The sequence below is a fragment of the Triturus cristatus genome, chromosome 5_1 (assembly GCF_964204655.1).
Source record: "Triturus cristatus chromosome 5_1, aTriCri1.1, whole genome shotgun sequence".
In the NCBI taxonomy this organism is placed as follows: domain Eukaryota; kingdom Metazoa; phylum Chordata; class Amphibia; order Caudata; family Salamandridae; genus Triturus; species Triturus cristatus.
Window position 1 is genome coordinate 321,615,868 of NC_140587.1, and position 18,083 is coordinate 321,633,950.

Below are 18,083 nucleotides of genomic sequence, written 5' to 3' on the forward strand. Positions count from 1 at the left end.
ACCTGATCTTTGCTGCAGGCATATTAAGCATCTGTGCTACTTTATGGTGACTCAAAACTGCCACTAGATGAAACTACAATCTCTCTTCAGCAAGAACATTATTCAACAGCGGCCAAACCACAAGTAAGAAAAGGATCTCTGCGACAAAATCAGTAACCCACTGAGCTATCACATTAAATACATTTCTGTGACATTATGGCACTCATTCTTTGCAGCAGGCATATGACCCACCCCCACTTCTTTATGGTGCGTTTATTCAAAACAGGCACTATGGAAAACTCCAATCTCTATCTATCAGGTCTTTGTCTGGCCTGTTGCCTCGGGTTGCCGCTGTTGCTTCAACAGCAGTCTGTGCCATCACACCCACTGAAGACTGCAGCACTGCAGCTCAGAGTTGTGGTGGGCCGGCATAGTGGTAGATGATGCTCATCTCTGCAGTAGTACCAGTCAGAGGGAGAGCTCATGATGTTGATGTCAGTTTAGATGTGAGTTCAGAGCTGTGGGGCTCACGTGCAGTCGCGGCTCGCGGGGGGGCTCGCGCACGGGGGTAATGAAATATTTTTTTTAAAACTTACCTCACAGCCGGTCCACGGGTCCACGCCACCTCTCAGACCTCTGATCCCCTGGGCGCCTTCACTAACGGTACTGGAGGGGCCTGCCAACCCCTCTCAGCCAATCCTGGCGCTGCCAGCAGCGCCAGGATTGGCTGAGGGCACAGCTTACGCTACGCCCGCCGCCTGCCCATTAAGAGACCGAGGGGCTCCTAATGGGCATGCGCAAGGCAGTAAAAACACAAGTACGCATGACTGGGCACGGACTAAAAATTAATCTCCATGCCCACTCATGCGCACTTGTGCTGCCTTTCCCTGGCTTGTGACAATGCATGTCAGTCAACATGACGACGGACCGCCCACGGTCCGACGTCATGCTGACTGACATGCATTGTCAGTTAGTTCTCCCCACCCTCGGCGTCTCTGAACTTAAGTAAACTAAGTTCAGAGACACCGAGGGAGCTGCGGGTGCGGGCGGGTGCGCGGGGGCGGGGGGCTACGCCCCAACGCCCCAATGGACGATCCGCGCCTGGTCAGAAGAGAGTTATTTAAAACCAGTGAGTACACTTTGTTGTGGTATGACAGCCCTCCAAGAATAATATTAGGAAGCCTTTGTAGAGGTGATTGTGTTGGTGTCACCTTGTCAGACTTACAGGCACATTGTGAGCATCCCAGCTGGTGATAGTTAATGACTGGCCATTTACACATCATTAAGGAAAGTATAATGCATGCCCTGGGGATGACGGGACATCTAGCATTTCTGTACATCAGCAGGCAGCGTGCACATTTAACAGCACATGCTGAAGCAGTGATTACAGCAGGGCATCATGCTACTATCAAGCGGGGGTGGAGAGACAGTGACCAGATTTACTCCTCTATGGTGTAGCGATGACTTCACAGAATTGCAAAAATTGACATCACCTGAGACTTGACTGGCATTTCTATGTTAAATGATGAATAGAGAGCAGAAGGGCTGACGAGCTTTGAACAGTGGCGGACCGAATATAATTTAACCGGTAAGGCTGTCTTTCACTAATTGACACACTTCAACATGCATTGGCCGTGCATATAAGGGGCACCGGACAGGTGAAGAATGCACCCCCACAGAGAATAGAATATGGAACCAGAAGTTTCACAACACCTCACGTCGTTCACAACACTGATGCATAATACCCCTGCAAACCTGGATTAATCAAACACCTAGCATCGGACCCGGTTTGGGGTGGGGGTGTCGGGGAGAGTAAGGCCTGCTCAGCCACAGATATGGGGGCTTGGATCTTTTACCTCTGGTGTTCTGGGCTCTGTCCTACTTTGTAACTGCAAACTGGGTCAATGACACCCCTACTACTTGACTCTCAGGGGAGCAAGGGTGGGCAGTCTGTGGAAGGGAGAGTGGGGCAGAGATTTAGGACCTAAGCAGACCACTAATAGACAAAATAAGTGAATGCCCCGCCCAGCTTTTCTTTCAAGAAAAAGAAAAGTGCTCTTTTAGTTTATTCATTATTAATCCACAGTTATTAAAAATCATAGCATACGTGCACGTAGTAACCATTTCATATCACTTCTATTGTAGGATTAAAAAAGCTTAATAATACATCAGCTTGTGAACATTTCATCAGAAGGTGGAAAAATATTTTAAAAAAATATTTCATAAGAATTTTTAGTCATTTCATTGACAAAAGACGATAAAATCACAGTGATGGCAGTGCATTGAAAGAAAAAGGTAACATTGGCCGTTCTTTTAATGCTGAACCACTGTTTTTTGCAAAACCCTGGGTGAAAAATGTACTTTAATCACAACACAACTCAATGCTATACATAAGCAATGTGCAGTAACATCTCAACCAACCATGGAAGGAATAAGTTGTGCGTTTTTCACACAGTTGTTTCCTGTTCCTTTTTCTCACGCGATTTAATAACTCTTTACCAATTTAATCAAGGTTTGTTCTCCATTTATAAAATAGGGCAGGGGGCCTGGGGTTGTTTGCAAGGGGGTCGAGGGGTGTTGATGTCATTTGAACGGCGCTTCCTGTGGTAAATATATTGTACGAGGTTTTTCAGTCAGTACCTTTAGAGACGTTGCTGTGGGGTGTGTGTGTTTTTAACTGGCAGTTCTTTTCAGGGTGCGTGGGATACAGCTGGGAAATTAACCTGTTTTCAAAGGAAGCTCTTTTCCTAAAGCGCGCGCTTCTTTCGGTTACCAGATAGTTCTTGATGCCCATTTCCAGGATTCCGGGCTACTCTGGAAACCCACTCACAGCGGTGCCAGCGCTAGACAGAGAGAAGCAGAGCCATGCATGCCAGGCGCTGGCGCTGTTCCCTCGAGTCCCTGCGCGTGCGCGACTCCACGCGCGCGCGCCCCTTCCAGCTCCAGCCCTGAAAGGGTTCGACGCCTCACATTTGACAGGTTCCTGAAAGGTTTCATCACGAAAGGGAAAGAGTGAGTAAAAGCAGCGAGCCAAGCCTCCCAGCTCCGGGGCTATATATAACCTGCCCTCTGTAATTTGGGGGGACGTTCGAAGCCTGCCAGCAGAGAGTGCCTGTGCTCCCAGCTCCAGAGGTTTCCCTTCAGACCACAATGAACCGGCTCCTCGGCTGCACGCTTGTGGTGAGTGTTGTGCTTTCATTCTTAAGGCAGCTGGAAAGCTTCCCGGCTCCGCTGCTGAGTGACACCCTCTGCTCGTCTCTGTGCTTTAGTAATATGACTGAAGTATGACTGAAGTAAACTGAGGTAAACTCTTCCTCACTGCCCTGGCTGCGGCTCTTTGAAAGGGAAGTTCCCTCTTACTGCTTCAGGTGTGATGTTTGCATTTTCAGGTCAGTGTTTTTATTTCTTTTTTCGCATGAGCTCTTTGTAAATTATTATCTTATATCGATGTTATTCAAAGTACTACGGGTAGAAATGATCACCGCATTTATGTGATGCACTGTACGAACCAGGTGTTTATTTGCCCATCTCAGTGGTACTAATTGTATCGACTTGAGAAGGATGAGAGACTGAACTGCCCTTGAAGGATTCAACTAAGCGACTTGTATCTTAGACGCGGATTTCTGTGATTGATGCCCATGATCAGTGAGCTCTTTTGATGGCTAGAAGGTAACCTTGGGGCTGGAGCTTGGATTCTTATGACGCCAGAAGCAATTATAGATTTTACTACCCTGCTGTTTGCAATTAGCTCACGTTTCTTGGAGGCAGTTGGGTGCCGTCTAGTCTAGTTAGGGTGACCAGACGTCCCGGATTTTCCCGGACAGTCCCCGTTTTTCACCAGGTGTCTGGGCAGATTTCGGCAATTTTGTCTCATGTCCCGGTTTTTAGAAGGGGTTACCATTAACTGAAACAGCGAGAGGCACTTTTTTGGGTGTTCTAAAGCTTTCCTAGTTAGAAACTGTTAAAAGAAAGCAATTTAATTAATAGGTATGATTTTGATTGTAGAAACTACATTGTATGTACTTTCTTAATGCATCTTCTGTGATCCTATGTTGATGACAGCTGTCATTCTGCGCCATTCAGTGGATGAAAAATTGTAGTCCTTTTTCTATTTTCCCCAAATGTCCCGGTTTTTGGTTCTCAAAATCTAGTCACCCTAGTCTAGTCCGAGACGACCTATATGGCTGCATACAGGTGCCTTGCCACCGTGCCAAACACGCGTGACCTAGTCTGTGTGCAGCTGCAGCCTGAGGTGAAACACTCGATTCCCTAGAGGCCAGGCTCAGCCATTCATCCTTCTGATGTTCATAATTTGTGGACAGGGGAGGTGGATTACAATAATATCTGTTCCGTATAGTGCTACAAAATGGTCAAAACTGTGGTAGCAAGTGCTAAACAAAAAGCTCCATTTATTATTATTGTGACATTGAGAAAGGTGGGACAGGTGAAAAGGAGGCACAGCAGTGCACAGGTGGGTGTGTGTACCTCTTGCACTTCCTGGGAGCAGCCATTGTCACATGGCTGGAAATCAGTAGCCTCAGCAGTAAGGGCAGCTTGTGCCTTTCTCCATAGACACAACGCACCAATGTCTTCGTCCTCATAAGGCCCAGCGCTTGAAGACGGCGTTTATATTCTCATCTATGAACGTTCAAGATCAATTTCCGATTGTTAGATTTAAGAAAAGTAAAGGTTAATTTAATGCCAGTGTTATTTAGTGCACTGCACTTGTTGCCTGTGTTTACAATTGCATACTACATTGGCCAGTGAGCGTCAGATGACGTCTAAAGTTGTCCTGGGTTAGAGTTTGGCAGAGAGGTACTCAAGGACATTTTAAGGATTTTGGGGGCCCCGGGCTAAACGCATTTTCGGTGCCCCTGTTCAGAACAGCTTTGGATTTATGATCCAGTTTCAGCTCTGTCATGCCCATTTTGGCCAGGTGACTGGCACTGCACTGCCACACTCTTCCAAATTGTAAATGTGTTTCCATCTAATATTCAGGGTTGGTGACGTGTGTTTTCAATATTGTACCACAGCAGCAGCTCACTAATATCACTACAAATAATCTGTGACATGAATATGTGCGGTCCTGTTTTGATCTAAAAGATGAAACAAACGATACATTTATCTGCAAACTGTCTGTAATAGATTCTCACACATCACCCACATTAAAATAAGTTAAAGGAAAAAAATATTGGAAACAATCTGTTTAAGAATTATTCAAGGTCACCAGGGCAGTATGTTTTGCAGAACAGAGGTGGCTGTACCCATGGTCACCTGAAGGGCTGGGGCCCTGGGCCAGAGGCCACTTTGCCCATGCCTTGAAACGTCTCTGCAGGGTACTCAGTCACAAACGTGACTGATATCCCGCTCACCTTCTTACAAGGGCGTCATGTCCTGGTACCCGCCCGCCAAACTGTAAATCAGGCCCTATGTCAATCTGAATTGTCGCTGACATATTTCACGTCAGTAGCGACTCCATTTTATAGCAGTGAAAACTACCAAATGTGTTAAGCACAAAGAGGGATCCCGCGGTACTTCCTTCCCCCAGTGCTCGCTCGCTCCCAGCCCCTGACTGACATACCTTGTTACGGTCTAACACTGCACGAGAGCCCAGTACTATAAAGGAGAGGAGTAGAATCCTCTGTTTTGAGGTGTTTATCAGTTAGTAATGGCGGCCCTTATTGGGGGTCATCGCGGAGGAGATCAGGACGCTGTCTGCTATGTGCCTGACCATGGCAGAGCCATTGGAGTAAGGGGTAAATCCCTGGTCATGGGATGCAGGGGGGGCTGCACTGACAGTTATCACTCCCAGCCAGCTGCTACCAGGGGTTGCAGGCAGTGCAATGGGCCCTGTCTCAGGGGTACCAGTGCTTTAGAGACCCGGGCTTGGGTGGTGGTCAGAGGCGGGGTGGCTTTATATATGCTGAGGCCACGCACACGCACTACAACACGCGTGTACCAATTTTCTCTGAGCATATGACTGACAGTGCTGGTGACAGTCCAGTTTACATGAATTAGGAGCGACCTGCCAATCCCTACCGCACTTCCGTTTGACACCCGCCCTCAGCACCATGGCTGGGTACCTGCTGGGAGAGAAGCAGCAGCAGAAAATGGTGCTTGGCACCGAGGGGAGATGAGCAGGTGAGACTGGCTCCTGGGCGAGGTAAGCCTGGCCACAGTTCTTGATGGGTCCCTTGGCACACAGCATGCATGTCTGCTTTTGAGTGTGTATTAGGGTTCTGCTGGTGCTGGAATTTTGGGTTGTGGTTGGTCACGACTCAATGGCCTTCATCTGCGTAGAGAGCCTCTTCCTATTTCAGACGCCTTCTGTTTCCAGGCCTCGCAGCTGCGCGCGCAGGGTCCTTATAGGGTGTGGCCTACCAGGCTATGCAGAGTGTGGAGTTCTGCGATTCTCCCTAGCCCTGCCTCCTGGGAGTTCCTCTCTCTCCTCTGTCTCTCGCTGTCCCTCCATCTCCCTTATCACTCCTCTACTTCCCCATAGGCATGGAGAGCTTTGGTCTGTGCTACTGCCCTTGCTGTATCCGTCTTGCCTGTCTGATGCCTCTGCCTTCTTTGCTCTTTGTGTGTGCAGGGAGGAGCCTGCACAGCTGCTGCCAGTTCTTTGTGTGTGAGGGAAGCTTGAACATCTGCTGCCTGTGTTGCTTCTTTTCTTTGTGTTGGTGAAGCTTGCACTGCTTCTGCTATACGTGTTGGGCGTGAAACTGGAAATCTGCCTGTGCTGCAGTATTTGAGCACAGCATGCACTGCTGGTGCCTGTGATGTATCTGTTCTACGCATGCAAATAACGTGCACTGTTGGTACATCCGCTATACCTATTCCATGTATGCAAACAGCATGCACTGATGCTCCCTGCGATACACCTATTCTGTATATGCAAACAATGTGCAGTACTGGTGCCTGTGATACACCTATTGTATGCAAACAACGTGCAATGCTGGTACCTGTGATACACCTATTGTATGCTAACAACGTGCAACGCTAGTACCTCTTATACACCAATTGTATGCAAACAACGTGCAATGCTGGTACCTGTGATACACCTATTGTATGCAAACAACGTGCAGTGCTGGTACCTGTGATACACCTATTCTGTATATGCAAACAATGTGCAGTACTGGTGCCTGTGATACACCTATTGTATGCAAACATCGTGCAAAGCTGGTACCTCTTATACACCTATTGTATGCAAACATCGTGCAAAGCTGGTACCTCTTATACACCTATTGTATGCAAACAACGTGCAATGCTGGTTCCTCTTATACACCTATTGTATGCAAACAACGTGCAATGCTGGTACCTCTTATACACCTATTGTATGCAAACAACGTGCAATGCTGGTTCCTCTTATACACCTATTGTATGCAAACAACGTGCAGTGCTGGTACCTGTGATGCACCTATTGTATGCAAACATCGTGCAAAGCTGGTACCTCTTATACACCTATTGTATGCAAACAACGTGCAATGCTGGTTCCTCTTATACACCTATTGTATGCAAACAACGTGCAATGCTGGTACCTCTTATACACCTATTGTATGCAAACAACGTGCAATGCTGGTTCCTCTTATACACCTATTGTATGCAAACAACGTGCAGTGCTGGTACCTGTGATGCACCTATTGTATGCAAACATCGTGCAAAGCTGGTACCTCTTATACACCTATTGTATGCAAACAACGTGCAATGCTGGTTCCTCTTATACACCTATTGTATGCAAACAACGTGCAATGCTGGTTCCTCTTATACACCTATTGTATGCAAACAACGTGCAGTGCTGGTACCTGTGATGCACCTATTGTATGCAAACATCGTGCAAAGCTGGTACCTCTTATACACCTATTGTATGCAAACAACGTGCAATGCTGGTTCCTCTTATACACCTATTGTATGCAAACAACGTGCAATGCTGGTACCTGTGATGCACCTATTGTATGCAAACAACGTGCAGTGCTGGTACCTGTGATACACCTATTGTATGCAAACAGTGTGCAATGCTGGTACCTGTGATACACCTATTGTATGCAAACATCGTGCAAAGCTGGTACCTCTTATACACCTATTGTATGCAAACAACGTGCAATGCTGGTTCCTCTTATACACCTATTGTATGCAAACAACGTGCAATGCTGGTACCTGTGATGCACCTATTGTATGCAAACAGTGTGCAATGCTGGTACCTGTGATACACCTATTGTATGCAAACATCGTGCAAAGCTGGTACCTCTTATACACCTATTGTATGCAAACAACGTGCAATGCTGGTTCCTCTTATACACCTATTGTATGCAAACAACGTGCAATGCTGGTACCTGTGATGCACCTATTGTATGCAAACAGTGTGCAATGCTGGTACCTGTGATACACCTATTGTATGCAAACATCGTGCAAAGCTGGTACCTCTTATACACCTATTGTATGCAAACAACGTGCAATGCTGGTTCCTCTTATACACCTATTGTATGCAAACAACGTGCAATGCTGGTACCTCTTATACACCTATTGTATGCAAACAACGTGCAGTGCTGGTACCTGTGATGCACCTATTGTATGCAAACAGTGTGCAGTACTGGTGCCTGTGATACACCTATTGTATGCAAACATCGTGCAAAGCTGGTACCTCTTATACACCTATTGTATGCAAACAACGTGCAATGCTGGTTCCTCTTATACACCTATTGTATGCAAACAACGTGCAATGTTGGTACCTGTGATGCACCTATTGTATGCAAACAGTGTGCAATGCTGGTACCTGTGATACACCTATTGTATGCAAACATCGTGCAAAGCTGGTACCTCTTATACACCTATTGTATGCAAACAACGTGCAATGCTGGTTCCTCTTATACACCTATTGTATGCAAACAACGTGCAATGCTGGTTCCTCTTATACACCTATTGTATGCAAACAACGTGCAGTGCTGGTACCTGTGATGCACCTATTGTATGCAAACATCGTGCAAAGCTGGTACCTCTTATACACCTATTGTATGCAAACAACGTGCAATGCTGGTTCCTCTTATACACCTATTGTATGCAAACAACGTGCAATGCTGGTACCTGTGATGCACCTATTGTATGCAAACAGTGTGCAATGCTGGTACCTGTGATACACCTATTGTATGCAAACAACGTGCAGTGCTGGTACCTCTTATACACCTATTGTATGCAAACAACGTGCAATGCTGGTTCCTCTTATACACCTATTGTATGCAAACAACGTGAAATGCTGGTACCTCTTATACACCTATTGTATGCAATCAGTGTGCAATGCTGGTACCTATTATACACCTATTGTATGCAAACAACGTGCAATGCTGGCTCCTCTTATACACCTATTGTATGCAAACAACGTGCAATGCTGGTACCTGTGATGCACCTATTGTATGCAAACAGTGTGCAATGCTGGTACCTGTGATGCACCTATTGTATGCAAACAGTGTGCAATGCTGGTACCTGTGATGCACCTATTGTATGCAAACAACGTGCAATACTGGTACCTGTGATACACCTATTGTATGCAAACAACGTGCAATGCTGGTACCTGTGATGCACCTATTGTATGCAAACTGCACAATGCTGGTACCTGTGATGCACCTATTGTATGCAAACTGCACAATGCTGGTACCTGTGATACACCTATTGTATACAAACAACGTGCAATGCTGGTACCTGTGATACACCTATTGTATGCAAACAACGTGCAGTGCTGGTACCTGTGATGCACCTATTGTATGCAAACAATGTGCAACGCTAGTACCTCTTATACACCAATTGTATGCAAACAACGTGCAATGCTGGTACGTCTTATATACCTATTGTATGCAAACAACGTGCAATGCTGGTACCTGTGATACACCTATTGTATGCAAACAACGTGCAATGCTGGTATGTCTTATATACCTATTGTATGCAAACAACGTGCAATGCTGGTACGTCTTATATACCTATTGTATGCAAACAACGTGCAATGCTGGTTCCTCTTATACACCTATTGTATGCAAACAACGTGCAATGCTGGTACCTCTTATACACCTATTGTATGCAAACAACGTGCAGTGCTGGTACCTGTGATGCACCTATTGTATGCAAACAATGTGCAATGCTGGTTCCTCTTATACACCTATTGTATGCAAACAACGTGCAATGCTGGTACCTGTGATGCACCTATTGTATGCAATCAGTGTGCAATGCTGGTACCTCTTATACACCTATTGTATGCAAACAACGTGCAATGCTGGTACCTGTGATGCACCTATTGTATGCAAACAGTGTGCAATGCTGGTACCTGTGATGCACCTATTGTATGCAAACAGTGTGCAATGCTGGTACCTGTGATGCACCTATTGTATGCAAACAACGTGCAATGCTGGTACGTCTTATATACCTATTGTATGCAAACAACGTGCAATGCTGGTTCCTCTTATACACCTATTGTATGCAAACAACGTGCAATGCTGGTACCTCTTATACACCTATTGTATGCAAACAACGTGCAGTGCTGGTGCCTGTGGTACACCTATTGTATGCAATCAGTGTGCAATGCTGGTACCTCTTATACACCTATTGTATGCAAACAACGTGCAATGCTGGTACCTGTGATGCACCTATTGTATGCAAACAGTGTGCAATGCTGGTACCTTTGATGCACCTATTGTATGCAAACAACGTGCAATGCTGGTACCTGTGATGCACCTATTGTATGCAAACAACGTGCAATGCTGGTACCTGTGATGCACCTATTGTATGCAAACAGTGTGCAATGCTGGTACCTGTGATGCACCTATTGTATGCAAACAACGTGCAATGCTGGTACCTGTGATGCACCTATTGTATGCAAACAGTGTGCAATGCTGGTACCTGTGATGCACCTATTGTATGCAAACAGTGTGCAATGCTGGTACCTGTGATGCACCTATTGTATGCAAACAACGTGCAATACTGGTACCTGTGATACACCTATTGTATGCAAACAACGTGCAATGCTGGTACCTGTGATGCACCTATTGTATGCAAACTGCACAATGCTGGTACCTGTGATGCACCTATTGTATGCAAACTGCACAATGCTGGTACCTGTGATGCACCTATTGTATACAAACAACGTGCAATGCTGGTACCTGTGATACACCTATTGTATGCAAACAGCGTGCAGTGCTGGTACTTGTGACGCATCTATTGTATGCAAACAGCGTGAAGTGCTGGTACTTGTGACGCATCTATTGTATGCAAACAGCGCGCAATGCTGGTACCTGTGATGCACCTATTGTATGCAAACAGCGTGCAATGCTGGTACCTGTGATGCACCTATTGTATGCAAATAGTGTGCAATGCTTTTACCTGTGATGAACCTATTGTATGCAAACAACGTGCAATGCTGGTACCTGTGATGCACCTATTGTATGCAAACAACGTGCAGTGCTGGTACCTGTGATACACCTATTGTATGCAAACAGCGTGCAGTGCTGGTACTTGTGACGCATCTATTGTATGCAAACAGCGTGCAATGCTGGTACCTGTGATGCACCTATTGTATGCAAACTGCACAATGCTGGTACCTGTGATGCACCTATTGTATGCAAACTGCACAATGCTGGTACCTGTGATACACCTATTGTATACAAACAACGTGCAATGCTGGTACCTGTGATACACCTATTGTATGCAAACAGCGTGCAAAGCTGGTACTTGTGACGCATCTATTGTATGCAAACAGCGCGCAATGCTGGTACCTGTGATGCACCTATTGTATGCAAACAGCGTGCAATGCTGGTACCTGTGATGCACCTATTGTATGCAAATAGTGTGCAATGCTGGTACCTGTGATGCACCTATTGTATGCAAACAACGTGCAGTGCTGGTACCTGTGATACACCTATTGTATGCAAACAGCGTGCAGTGCTGGTACTTGTGACGCATCTATTGTATGCAAACAGCGTGCAATGCTGGTACCTGTGATGCACCTATTGTATGCAAACAGCGTGCAATGCTGGTACCTGTGATGCACCTATTGTATGCAAATAGTGTGCAATGCTTTTACCTGTGATGAACCTATTGTATGCAAACAGAGTGCAATGCTGGTACCTCTGATACACCTATTGTATGCAAACAGTGTGCTGTGCTGGTACCTTTGATACATGTATTGTATGCAAACAGCGTGCCCTGCTGGTACCCGTGATACACATATTGTATGCAAATAGCATGCAATGCTGATACCTGTGATGCACCTATTGTATGCAAACAACATGCAATGCTGGTACCTCTGATACACCTATTGTATGGAAACAGCGTGCAATGCTGGTACCTGTGATGCACCTATTGTATGCAAACAGTGTGCAATGCTGGTACCTGTGATGCACCTATTGCATGCAAACAGCATGCAATGCTGGTACCTGTGATGCACCTATTGTATGCAAACAGCGTGCAGTGCTGGTACCTGTGATGCACCTATTGTATGCAAACAGCGTGCAATGCTGGTACCTGTGATGCACCTATTGTATGCAAACAGCGTGCAATGCTGGTACCTGTGATGCACCTATTGCATGCAAACAGCATGCAATGCTGGTACCTGTGATGCACCTATTGTATGCAAACAATGTGCAATGCTGGTACCTCTGATACACCTATTGTATGCAAACAACGTGCAGTGCTGGTACCTGTGATACATGTATTGTATGCAAACAGCGTGCCCTGCTGGTACCTGTGATACACATATTCTGTATATGCAAACAACATGCTCTCCTGATGCCTGTGATACACCTATGTGCAATGCTGGTACCTGTGATAAACCTATTCTGTGCATTCGAACAACGTGCATTGCTGGTGCCAGTGATATGCTTATTCTGTGCTTGCGAACAACGTGCACCATTGGTGCCTGCGATACACCAATTCTGTGCATGCGAACAACATGCACTGCTTGTCCTGAGAACAGTTGCGGACAACAGCGGACATGATGACCGCACTCCCTGCTGTGTTCCCTTTGTAATTTTATCAACACTATGTCCAGATGAGTGTGCACATGCAACTCCAGCACCTGCCGTCGTTGGGTGACCGTTGCTAGGGGAGAACAAATTAAAAGATTGGAGTGGTGCACTACTTCGGTCAAAAGTTGGCTTTCAATAAGTCATTTAGTCTTGTTATATTGTCTCAGTAAATCCTTTATTTTTCATAAGCATCCAACAGTAAAAGATACCAGCCAACGCGTTTCGTTCATATACAATGAACTTCTTCAGGGCTGTAAATTGCAATATAAAACACATATATATACAGACACACAATGTAAAGTGCTTGACACAGGACTATTGTGACAAATAGATGTGAGGAAGGAAAATGATGTGTGACATGTGGAGAGTATCAATCATGGAGGTAGAAGGGTAGGGGGGCGGGAGGGAGCAGGGGGGAGTAGGGGTGAGTAGCAAGACAAAGTAATGACCGGAGAGCATAAAAACATCATCACAATGTGCGAACATAAGTTGTGTTGTTAAACACAGACGCTAAGAGACAAGCTGATATATTACATATAAGAACATGTCAAAACATATATGTGATGGTCATGTGTTTCTACATGTAGTTAAAAGCGATCTGCCTAGACGTGTGTAACGACATCATTGCCAAGGCTAGAAACGCACTGTGTGACTACAGGTTAGCTGCCTTGTTGGGTGGAACTGACGTGTTGCTCCCGGCTTCGGTGCAGCGAATGGCCCTTAGTCAGGTCATGTTCCAATGTAAGAAAAGCCTTCCCAAAAACAATATATGGCATGTGTGAGAATCATTCTTAGCATGAGTATATCGTATGTGGGGCCTTAAGCCTGTCCTGGACAATCCCAGCCGGGTTTCCGGAGCAATCTGAAAGGGCACATGGACACTGACCATGTGGATCCCTTGACCTTGTAGAAAGAAAAACATCCGGCTATACTGACAGTCCGAAGAGGCACCAGATATCATGATTTGAAACAGAAAAGAACGTGACTATGGTGCAAATAGCAGGTACATACCATAGAATGATGGATGAAGATTGGGGGAAAGGGTTCTAAGATCCCCCTGATGTTCTGTGAGAGCTATGCGCGAGCTCTAACCATAGCGTGAAGTCGTGGCAAATGTAGCATCAGACAAGCACAAATTAATGTGTCTGCGTGGGCCTCCTTGATAAGGCCCAGCACTCGATGGATCTGTGAGAAAATAGAATACGTGTGAACCGTTGTAATCCAAATGTGATATATGAAAGCATTAGCACGGGACATGGAAGTAGATATAAGAGGGAGGGCGAGAATGACGGGTGCATGTCGCGGTCTGGTCATGTGTAAGGAAATCGGAATGAAAGAAATAACGGGTGCGCATCCTGATACACCAATTCTGTGATTTCAATCACCGTGCATCAATGATGCCTGTGATACACTTATTCTGTGCAAGAAAACAACGTGCACTGCTAGTGCCTGTGATACACTCATTCTGTGCATGCAAACAACGTGCACCGCTGGTGCCTGTAATATACCTATTCTGTGCATGCAATGAATGTGCACCTCTGGTGCCTGTGATACACCTGTTCTGTGCATGCAAACTACATGCACCACTGGTGCCTGTGATACCCTAATTCTGTGCATGCAAATAACGTGTTTCACTGGTGCCTATGATACACCTGTTCTGTGCATGCAAACAATGTGCACCGCTGGTGCCTGTGATACACTAATTCTGTGCATGAAAACATCTAGCACCGAAGATGCCTGTGATACACTCATTCTGTGCATGCAAACTACGTGCATCGCTGGTTCCTGTGATACACTTATTCTGTGCATGAAAACAACGTGCACCGCTAGTGCCTGTGATACACTTGTTCTGTGCATGCAAACAACGTGCACTGCTGGTGCCTGTGATACACTAATTCTGTGCATGCAAACAACGTGCATTGCTGGTTCCTGTGATACACTTATTCTGTGCATGAAAACAACGTGCATCGCTGGTGCCTGTGATACACCTGTTCTGTGCATGCAAACAACGTGCACCGCTGGTGCCCGTGATACACTAATTCTGTGCATGCAAACAACGTGCATCGCTGGTTCCTGTGGTACACCTGTTCTGTGCATGCAAACAATTTGCACCGCTGGAGCCTGTGATACACTAATTCTGTGCATGAAAACATTTAGCACCGAAGGTGCCTGTGATACACCTGTTCTGTGCATGCAAACAACGTGCACCGCTGGTGCCTGTGATACACTAATTCTGTGCATGCAAACAACGTGCATCGCTAGTGCCAGTGATACACTCAATCTGTGCATGCAAACAACGTGCACCGCTGGTGCCTGTGATACACTCAATCTGTGCATGCAAACAACGTGCACCGCTGGTGCCTGTGATACACTTATTCTGTGCATGAAAACATCTAGCACCGCTGGTGCCTGTAATATACCTATTCTGTGCATGCAATGAACGTGCACCTCTGGTGCCTGTGATACACCTGTTCTGTGCATGCAAACTACATGCACCGCTGGTGCCTGTGATACACCTGTTCTGTGCATGCAAACAACGTGCACCGCTGGTGCCTGTGATACACTAATTCTGTGCATGCAAACAACGTGCATCACTGGTGCCTGTGATACACCTGTTCAGTCCATGCAAACAACGTGCACTGCTAGTGCCTGTGATACACTAATTCTGAGCATGCAAACAATGTGCATTGCTGGTGCCTGTGATACACCTGTTCTGTGCATGCCAACAACGTGCACCGCTGGTGCCTGTGATACACTAATTCTGTGCATGAAAACATCTAGCACTGAAGGTGCCTGTGATACACTCATTCTGTGCATGCAAACAACGTGCATCGCTGGTTCCTGTGATACACTTATTCTGTGCATGAAAACAACGTGCAACGCTAGTGCCTGTGATACACCTGTTCTGTGCATGCAAACAACGTGCACCGCTGGTGCCTGTGATACACTAATTCTGTGCATGCAAACAACGTGCATCGCTGGTGCCTATGATACGCCTGTTCTGTGCATGCAAACAACGTGCACCGCTGGTGCCTCTGATTCACTAATTCTGTGCATTCAAACAACGTGCATCGCTGTTCCTGTGATACACCTGTTCTGTGCATGCAAACAATGTGCACCGCTGGTGCCTGTGATACACTAATTCTGTGCATGCAAACAACGTGCATCGCTGGTTCCTGTGATACACTTATTCTGTGCATGAAAACATATAGCACCGTTGGTGCCTGTGATACACTAATTCTGTGCATGCAAACAATGTGCACTGCTCATGATCTTGATGTACCTGTGCGGTGTGTGAGGGTCGTCTGTACAGTTGCTGCGTGTGTTGTACATGTTCTGTGCACGAGAAAAGCTTGCACGTATGTTAATTTGTGTCGACCATATTACTATTCAAGCAGATGCGCCTAGAAGTACGAAGAGAGAGGTCAGACTGCACACTCATTCAAATATTCTTTTTTACTGAGTTTGCAAACATATAAGTTATTGTCCAGACAGACGTACCGCAGCCATGCTTAGAATTTCTGGAAATATCAATTAAACTTACCAGTTCTGCTGAGAATCGATGTACCTGTCCTAAATGTTTAATTAAAGACATAACAGCTCTGAAGAGAAGTACAGACACTGCCCCATTGAACTATAGCAGTTCTACTAATTGCTCCATTACGTTTGGGCAGGGCTTGCTAAGAAGTGAATTAAAAGTATGGCACCCCTGCCGAGAACATGAAACATCTGGCAGCCATACAGGGGGGCGGCCATACTGTTCCATTACCGCAGTGCTGGTAATAAGGCATGGTGTATCTGATTAAAGGTTTAGCAGCAATGACGTGACAGATGCACTGTATTATAAGGATGGCAGACTATTTCAGTGGTGCTGTGTCTGTTCCATACAACGCACAGCCGCACACCTGAGAACAACAGAGAGCACGCCACACTTCCTATCAGTGTGCACCATGCTGCTCACCCAGGCAGCAGGGAATTGTGCACCTTTTCACAATGGTAACAGGGCGATGGCACCTTGTGGGAATTCGACTCTTTGCCTGCTCTGTTTAGTCTACCAACAAATATCAATACTCTCTTTGTGCACAAAGTTATTCCCAACTTGACCCACAGCCATCTTCATGCTCACCCCACTCAACCTGTTCACTGTAAGAGGCTTTGCCTCCTGGCTTTGTTAATGCTTGCTAGGCAACTGTTCTGCATATGATCCTGCTATTGTTTAAGAGGAAGCCTGTGCTTAAAAATAGGAGGTAGTATCAGGGAACAGGCCCCTTAGAAGGGGGGGGGGGGGGGGCAGAGATGCCACTTTTCACCAGGCCTGCCTTTTTTAAGTCCCCGTGATCATGTAAAAAGCATTTTGTTATCAATTTTTAAGCAGAACTGCCATCTTCATCCCTGATGAGGCAGCCGAGAATGCTTAATCTGCTAGATGGTGCTCAATACTGGATCTTCTGTGCTCCTATTTTCTATGTAGGACATTCAGATCCCAATTAGGATGCCGGGCGAATGTCATACCCTATCGGAAATGGGACCGACCGATGAGCCGTCAGCAGTCCTGCCATGGGGATTATGATGCAACCGCCTGCAAGGCGGTCGCACCATGTATTCTTTGCATTGCGACGGGTGCTACTGGCTGCAGCACTCACCACAATGCATAGAATGCACCCTGTACATATCCCTGCACTATGTGGCATGCACCATGCGGTGCCCGCCACATGGTGCAGGGATATGTAGAGGGCACCGTAGGGAGCCCCCAAAAACCAAAACTGAAGCCAATGGGGCCAAGGGGGCCCACTACGGGCCCCAAATGTCCCTTTCTGCCTGCCTTTTCATGGCGGGTTCACTGCCATGAAAGGGCCGGCAGAAAGGAACATCGTAATGCTTACAGCGGTGCCTGGCCGGCACCGCCACCATTGTAGGCGACGGCCAGTCGGTGGTGGCTCCCTGTCCAGGAAAGATGTAAGTTCAAGCTACTCACCCACGCCTACAAAGCTCTCCACAAAACCGATCCAGCTTATGTGAACCACTGCCTCAACTTCTACCAACCCACCAGACAACTTCGATCTGTGTCCAAGGCAAGACTACAACTCCCTTGCATCAAAAAGC

At 46.4% G+C, this 18,083-nt stretch overlaps 1 protein-coding gene across 1 annotated transcript in view; it reads left to right on the forward strand.

Annotated features, from left to right (window-relative positions):
* Positions 1-2,946: 2,946 nt before the first annotated feature.
* The window catches only part of TNFRSF11B (TNF receptor superfamily member 11b), a 61,499-nt gene continuing 46,362 nt past the window's right edge, over positions 2,947-18,083 (forward strand). The window contains exon 1 of the mRNA XM_085605061.1: positions 2,947-3,159. Within this exon, the coding sequence (XP_085461187.1) occupies positions 3,130-3,159 (30 nt within the window). The 5' untranslated portion in view covers positions 2,947-3,129. The remainder of the gene's footprint in view (positions 3,160-18,083) is intronic.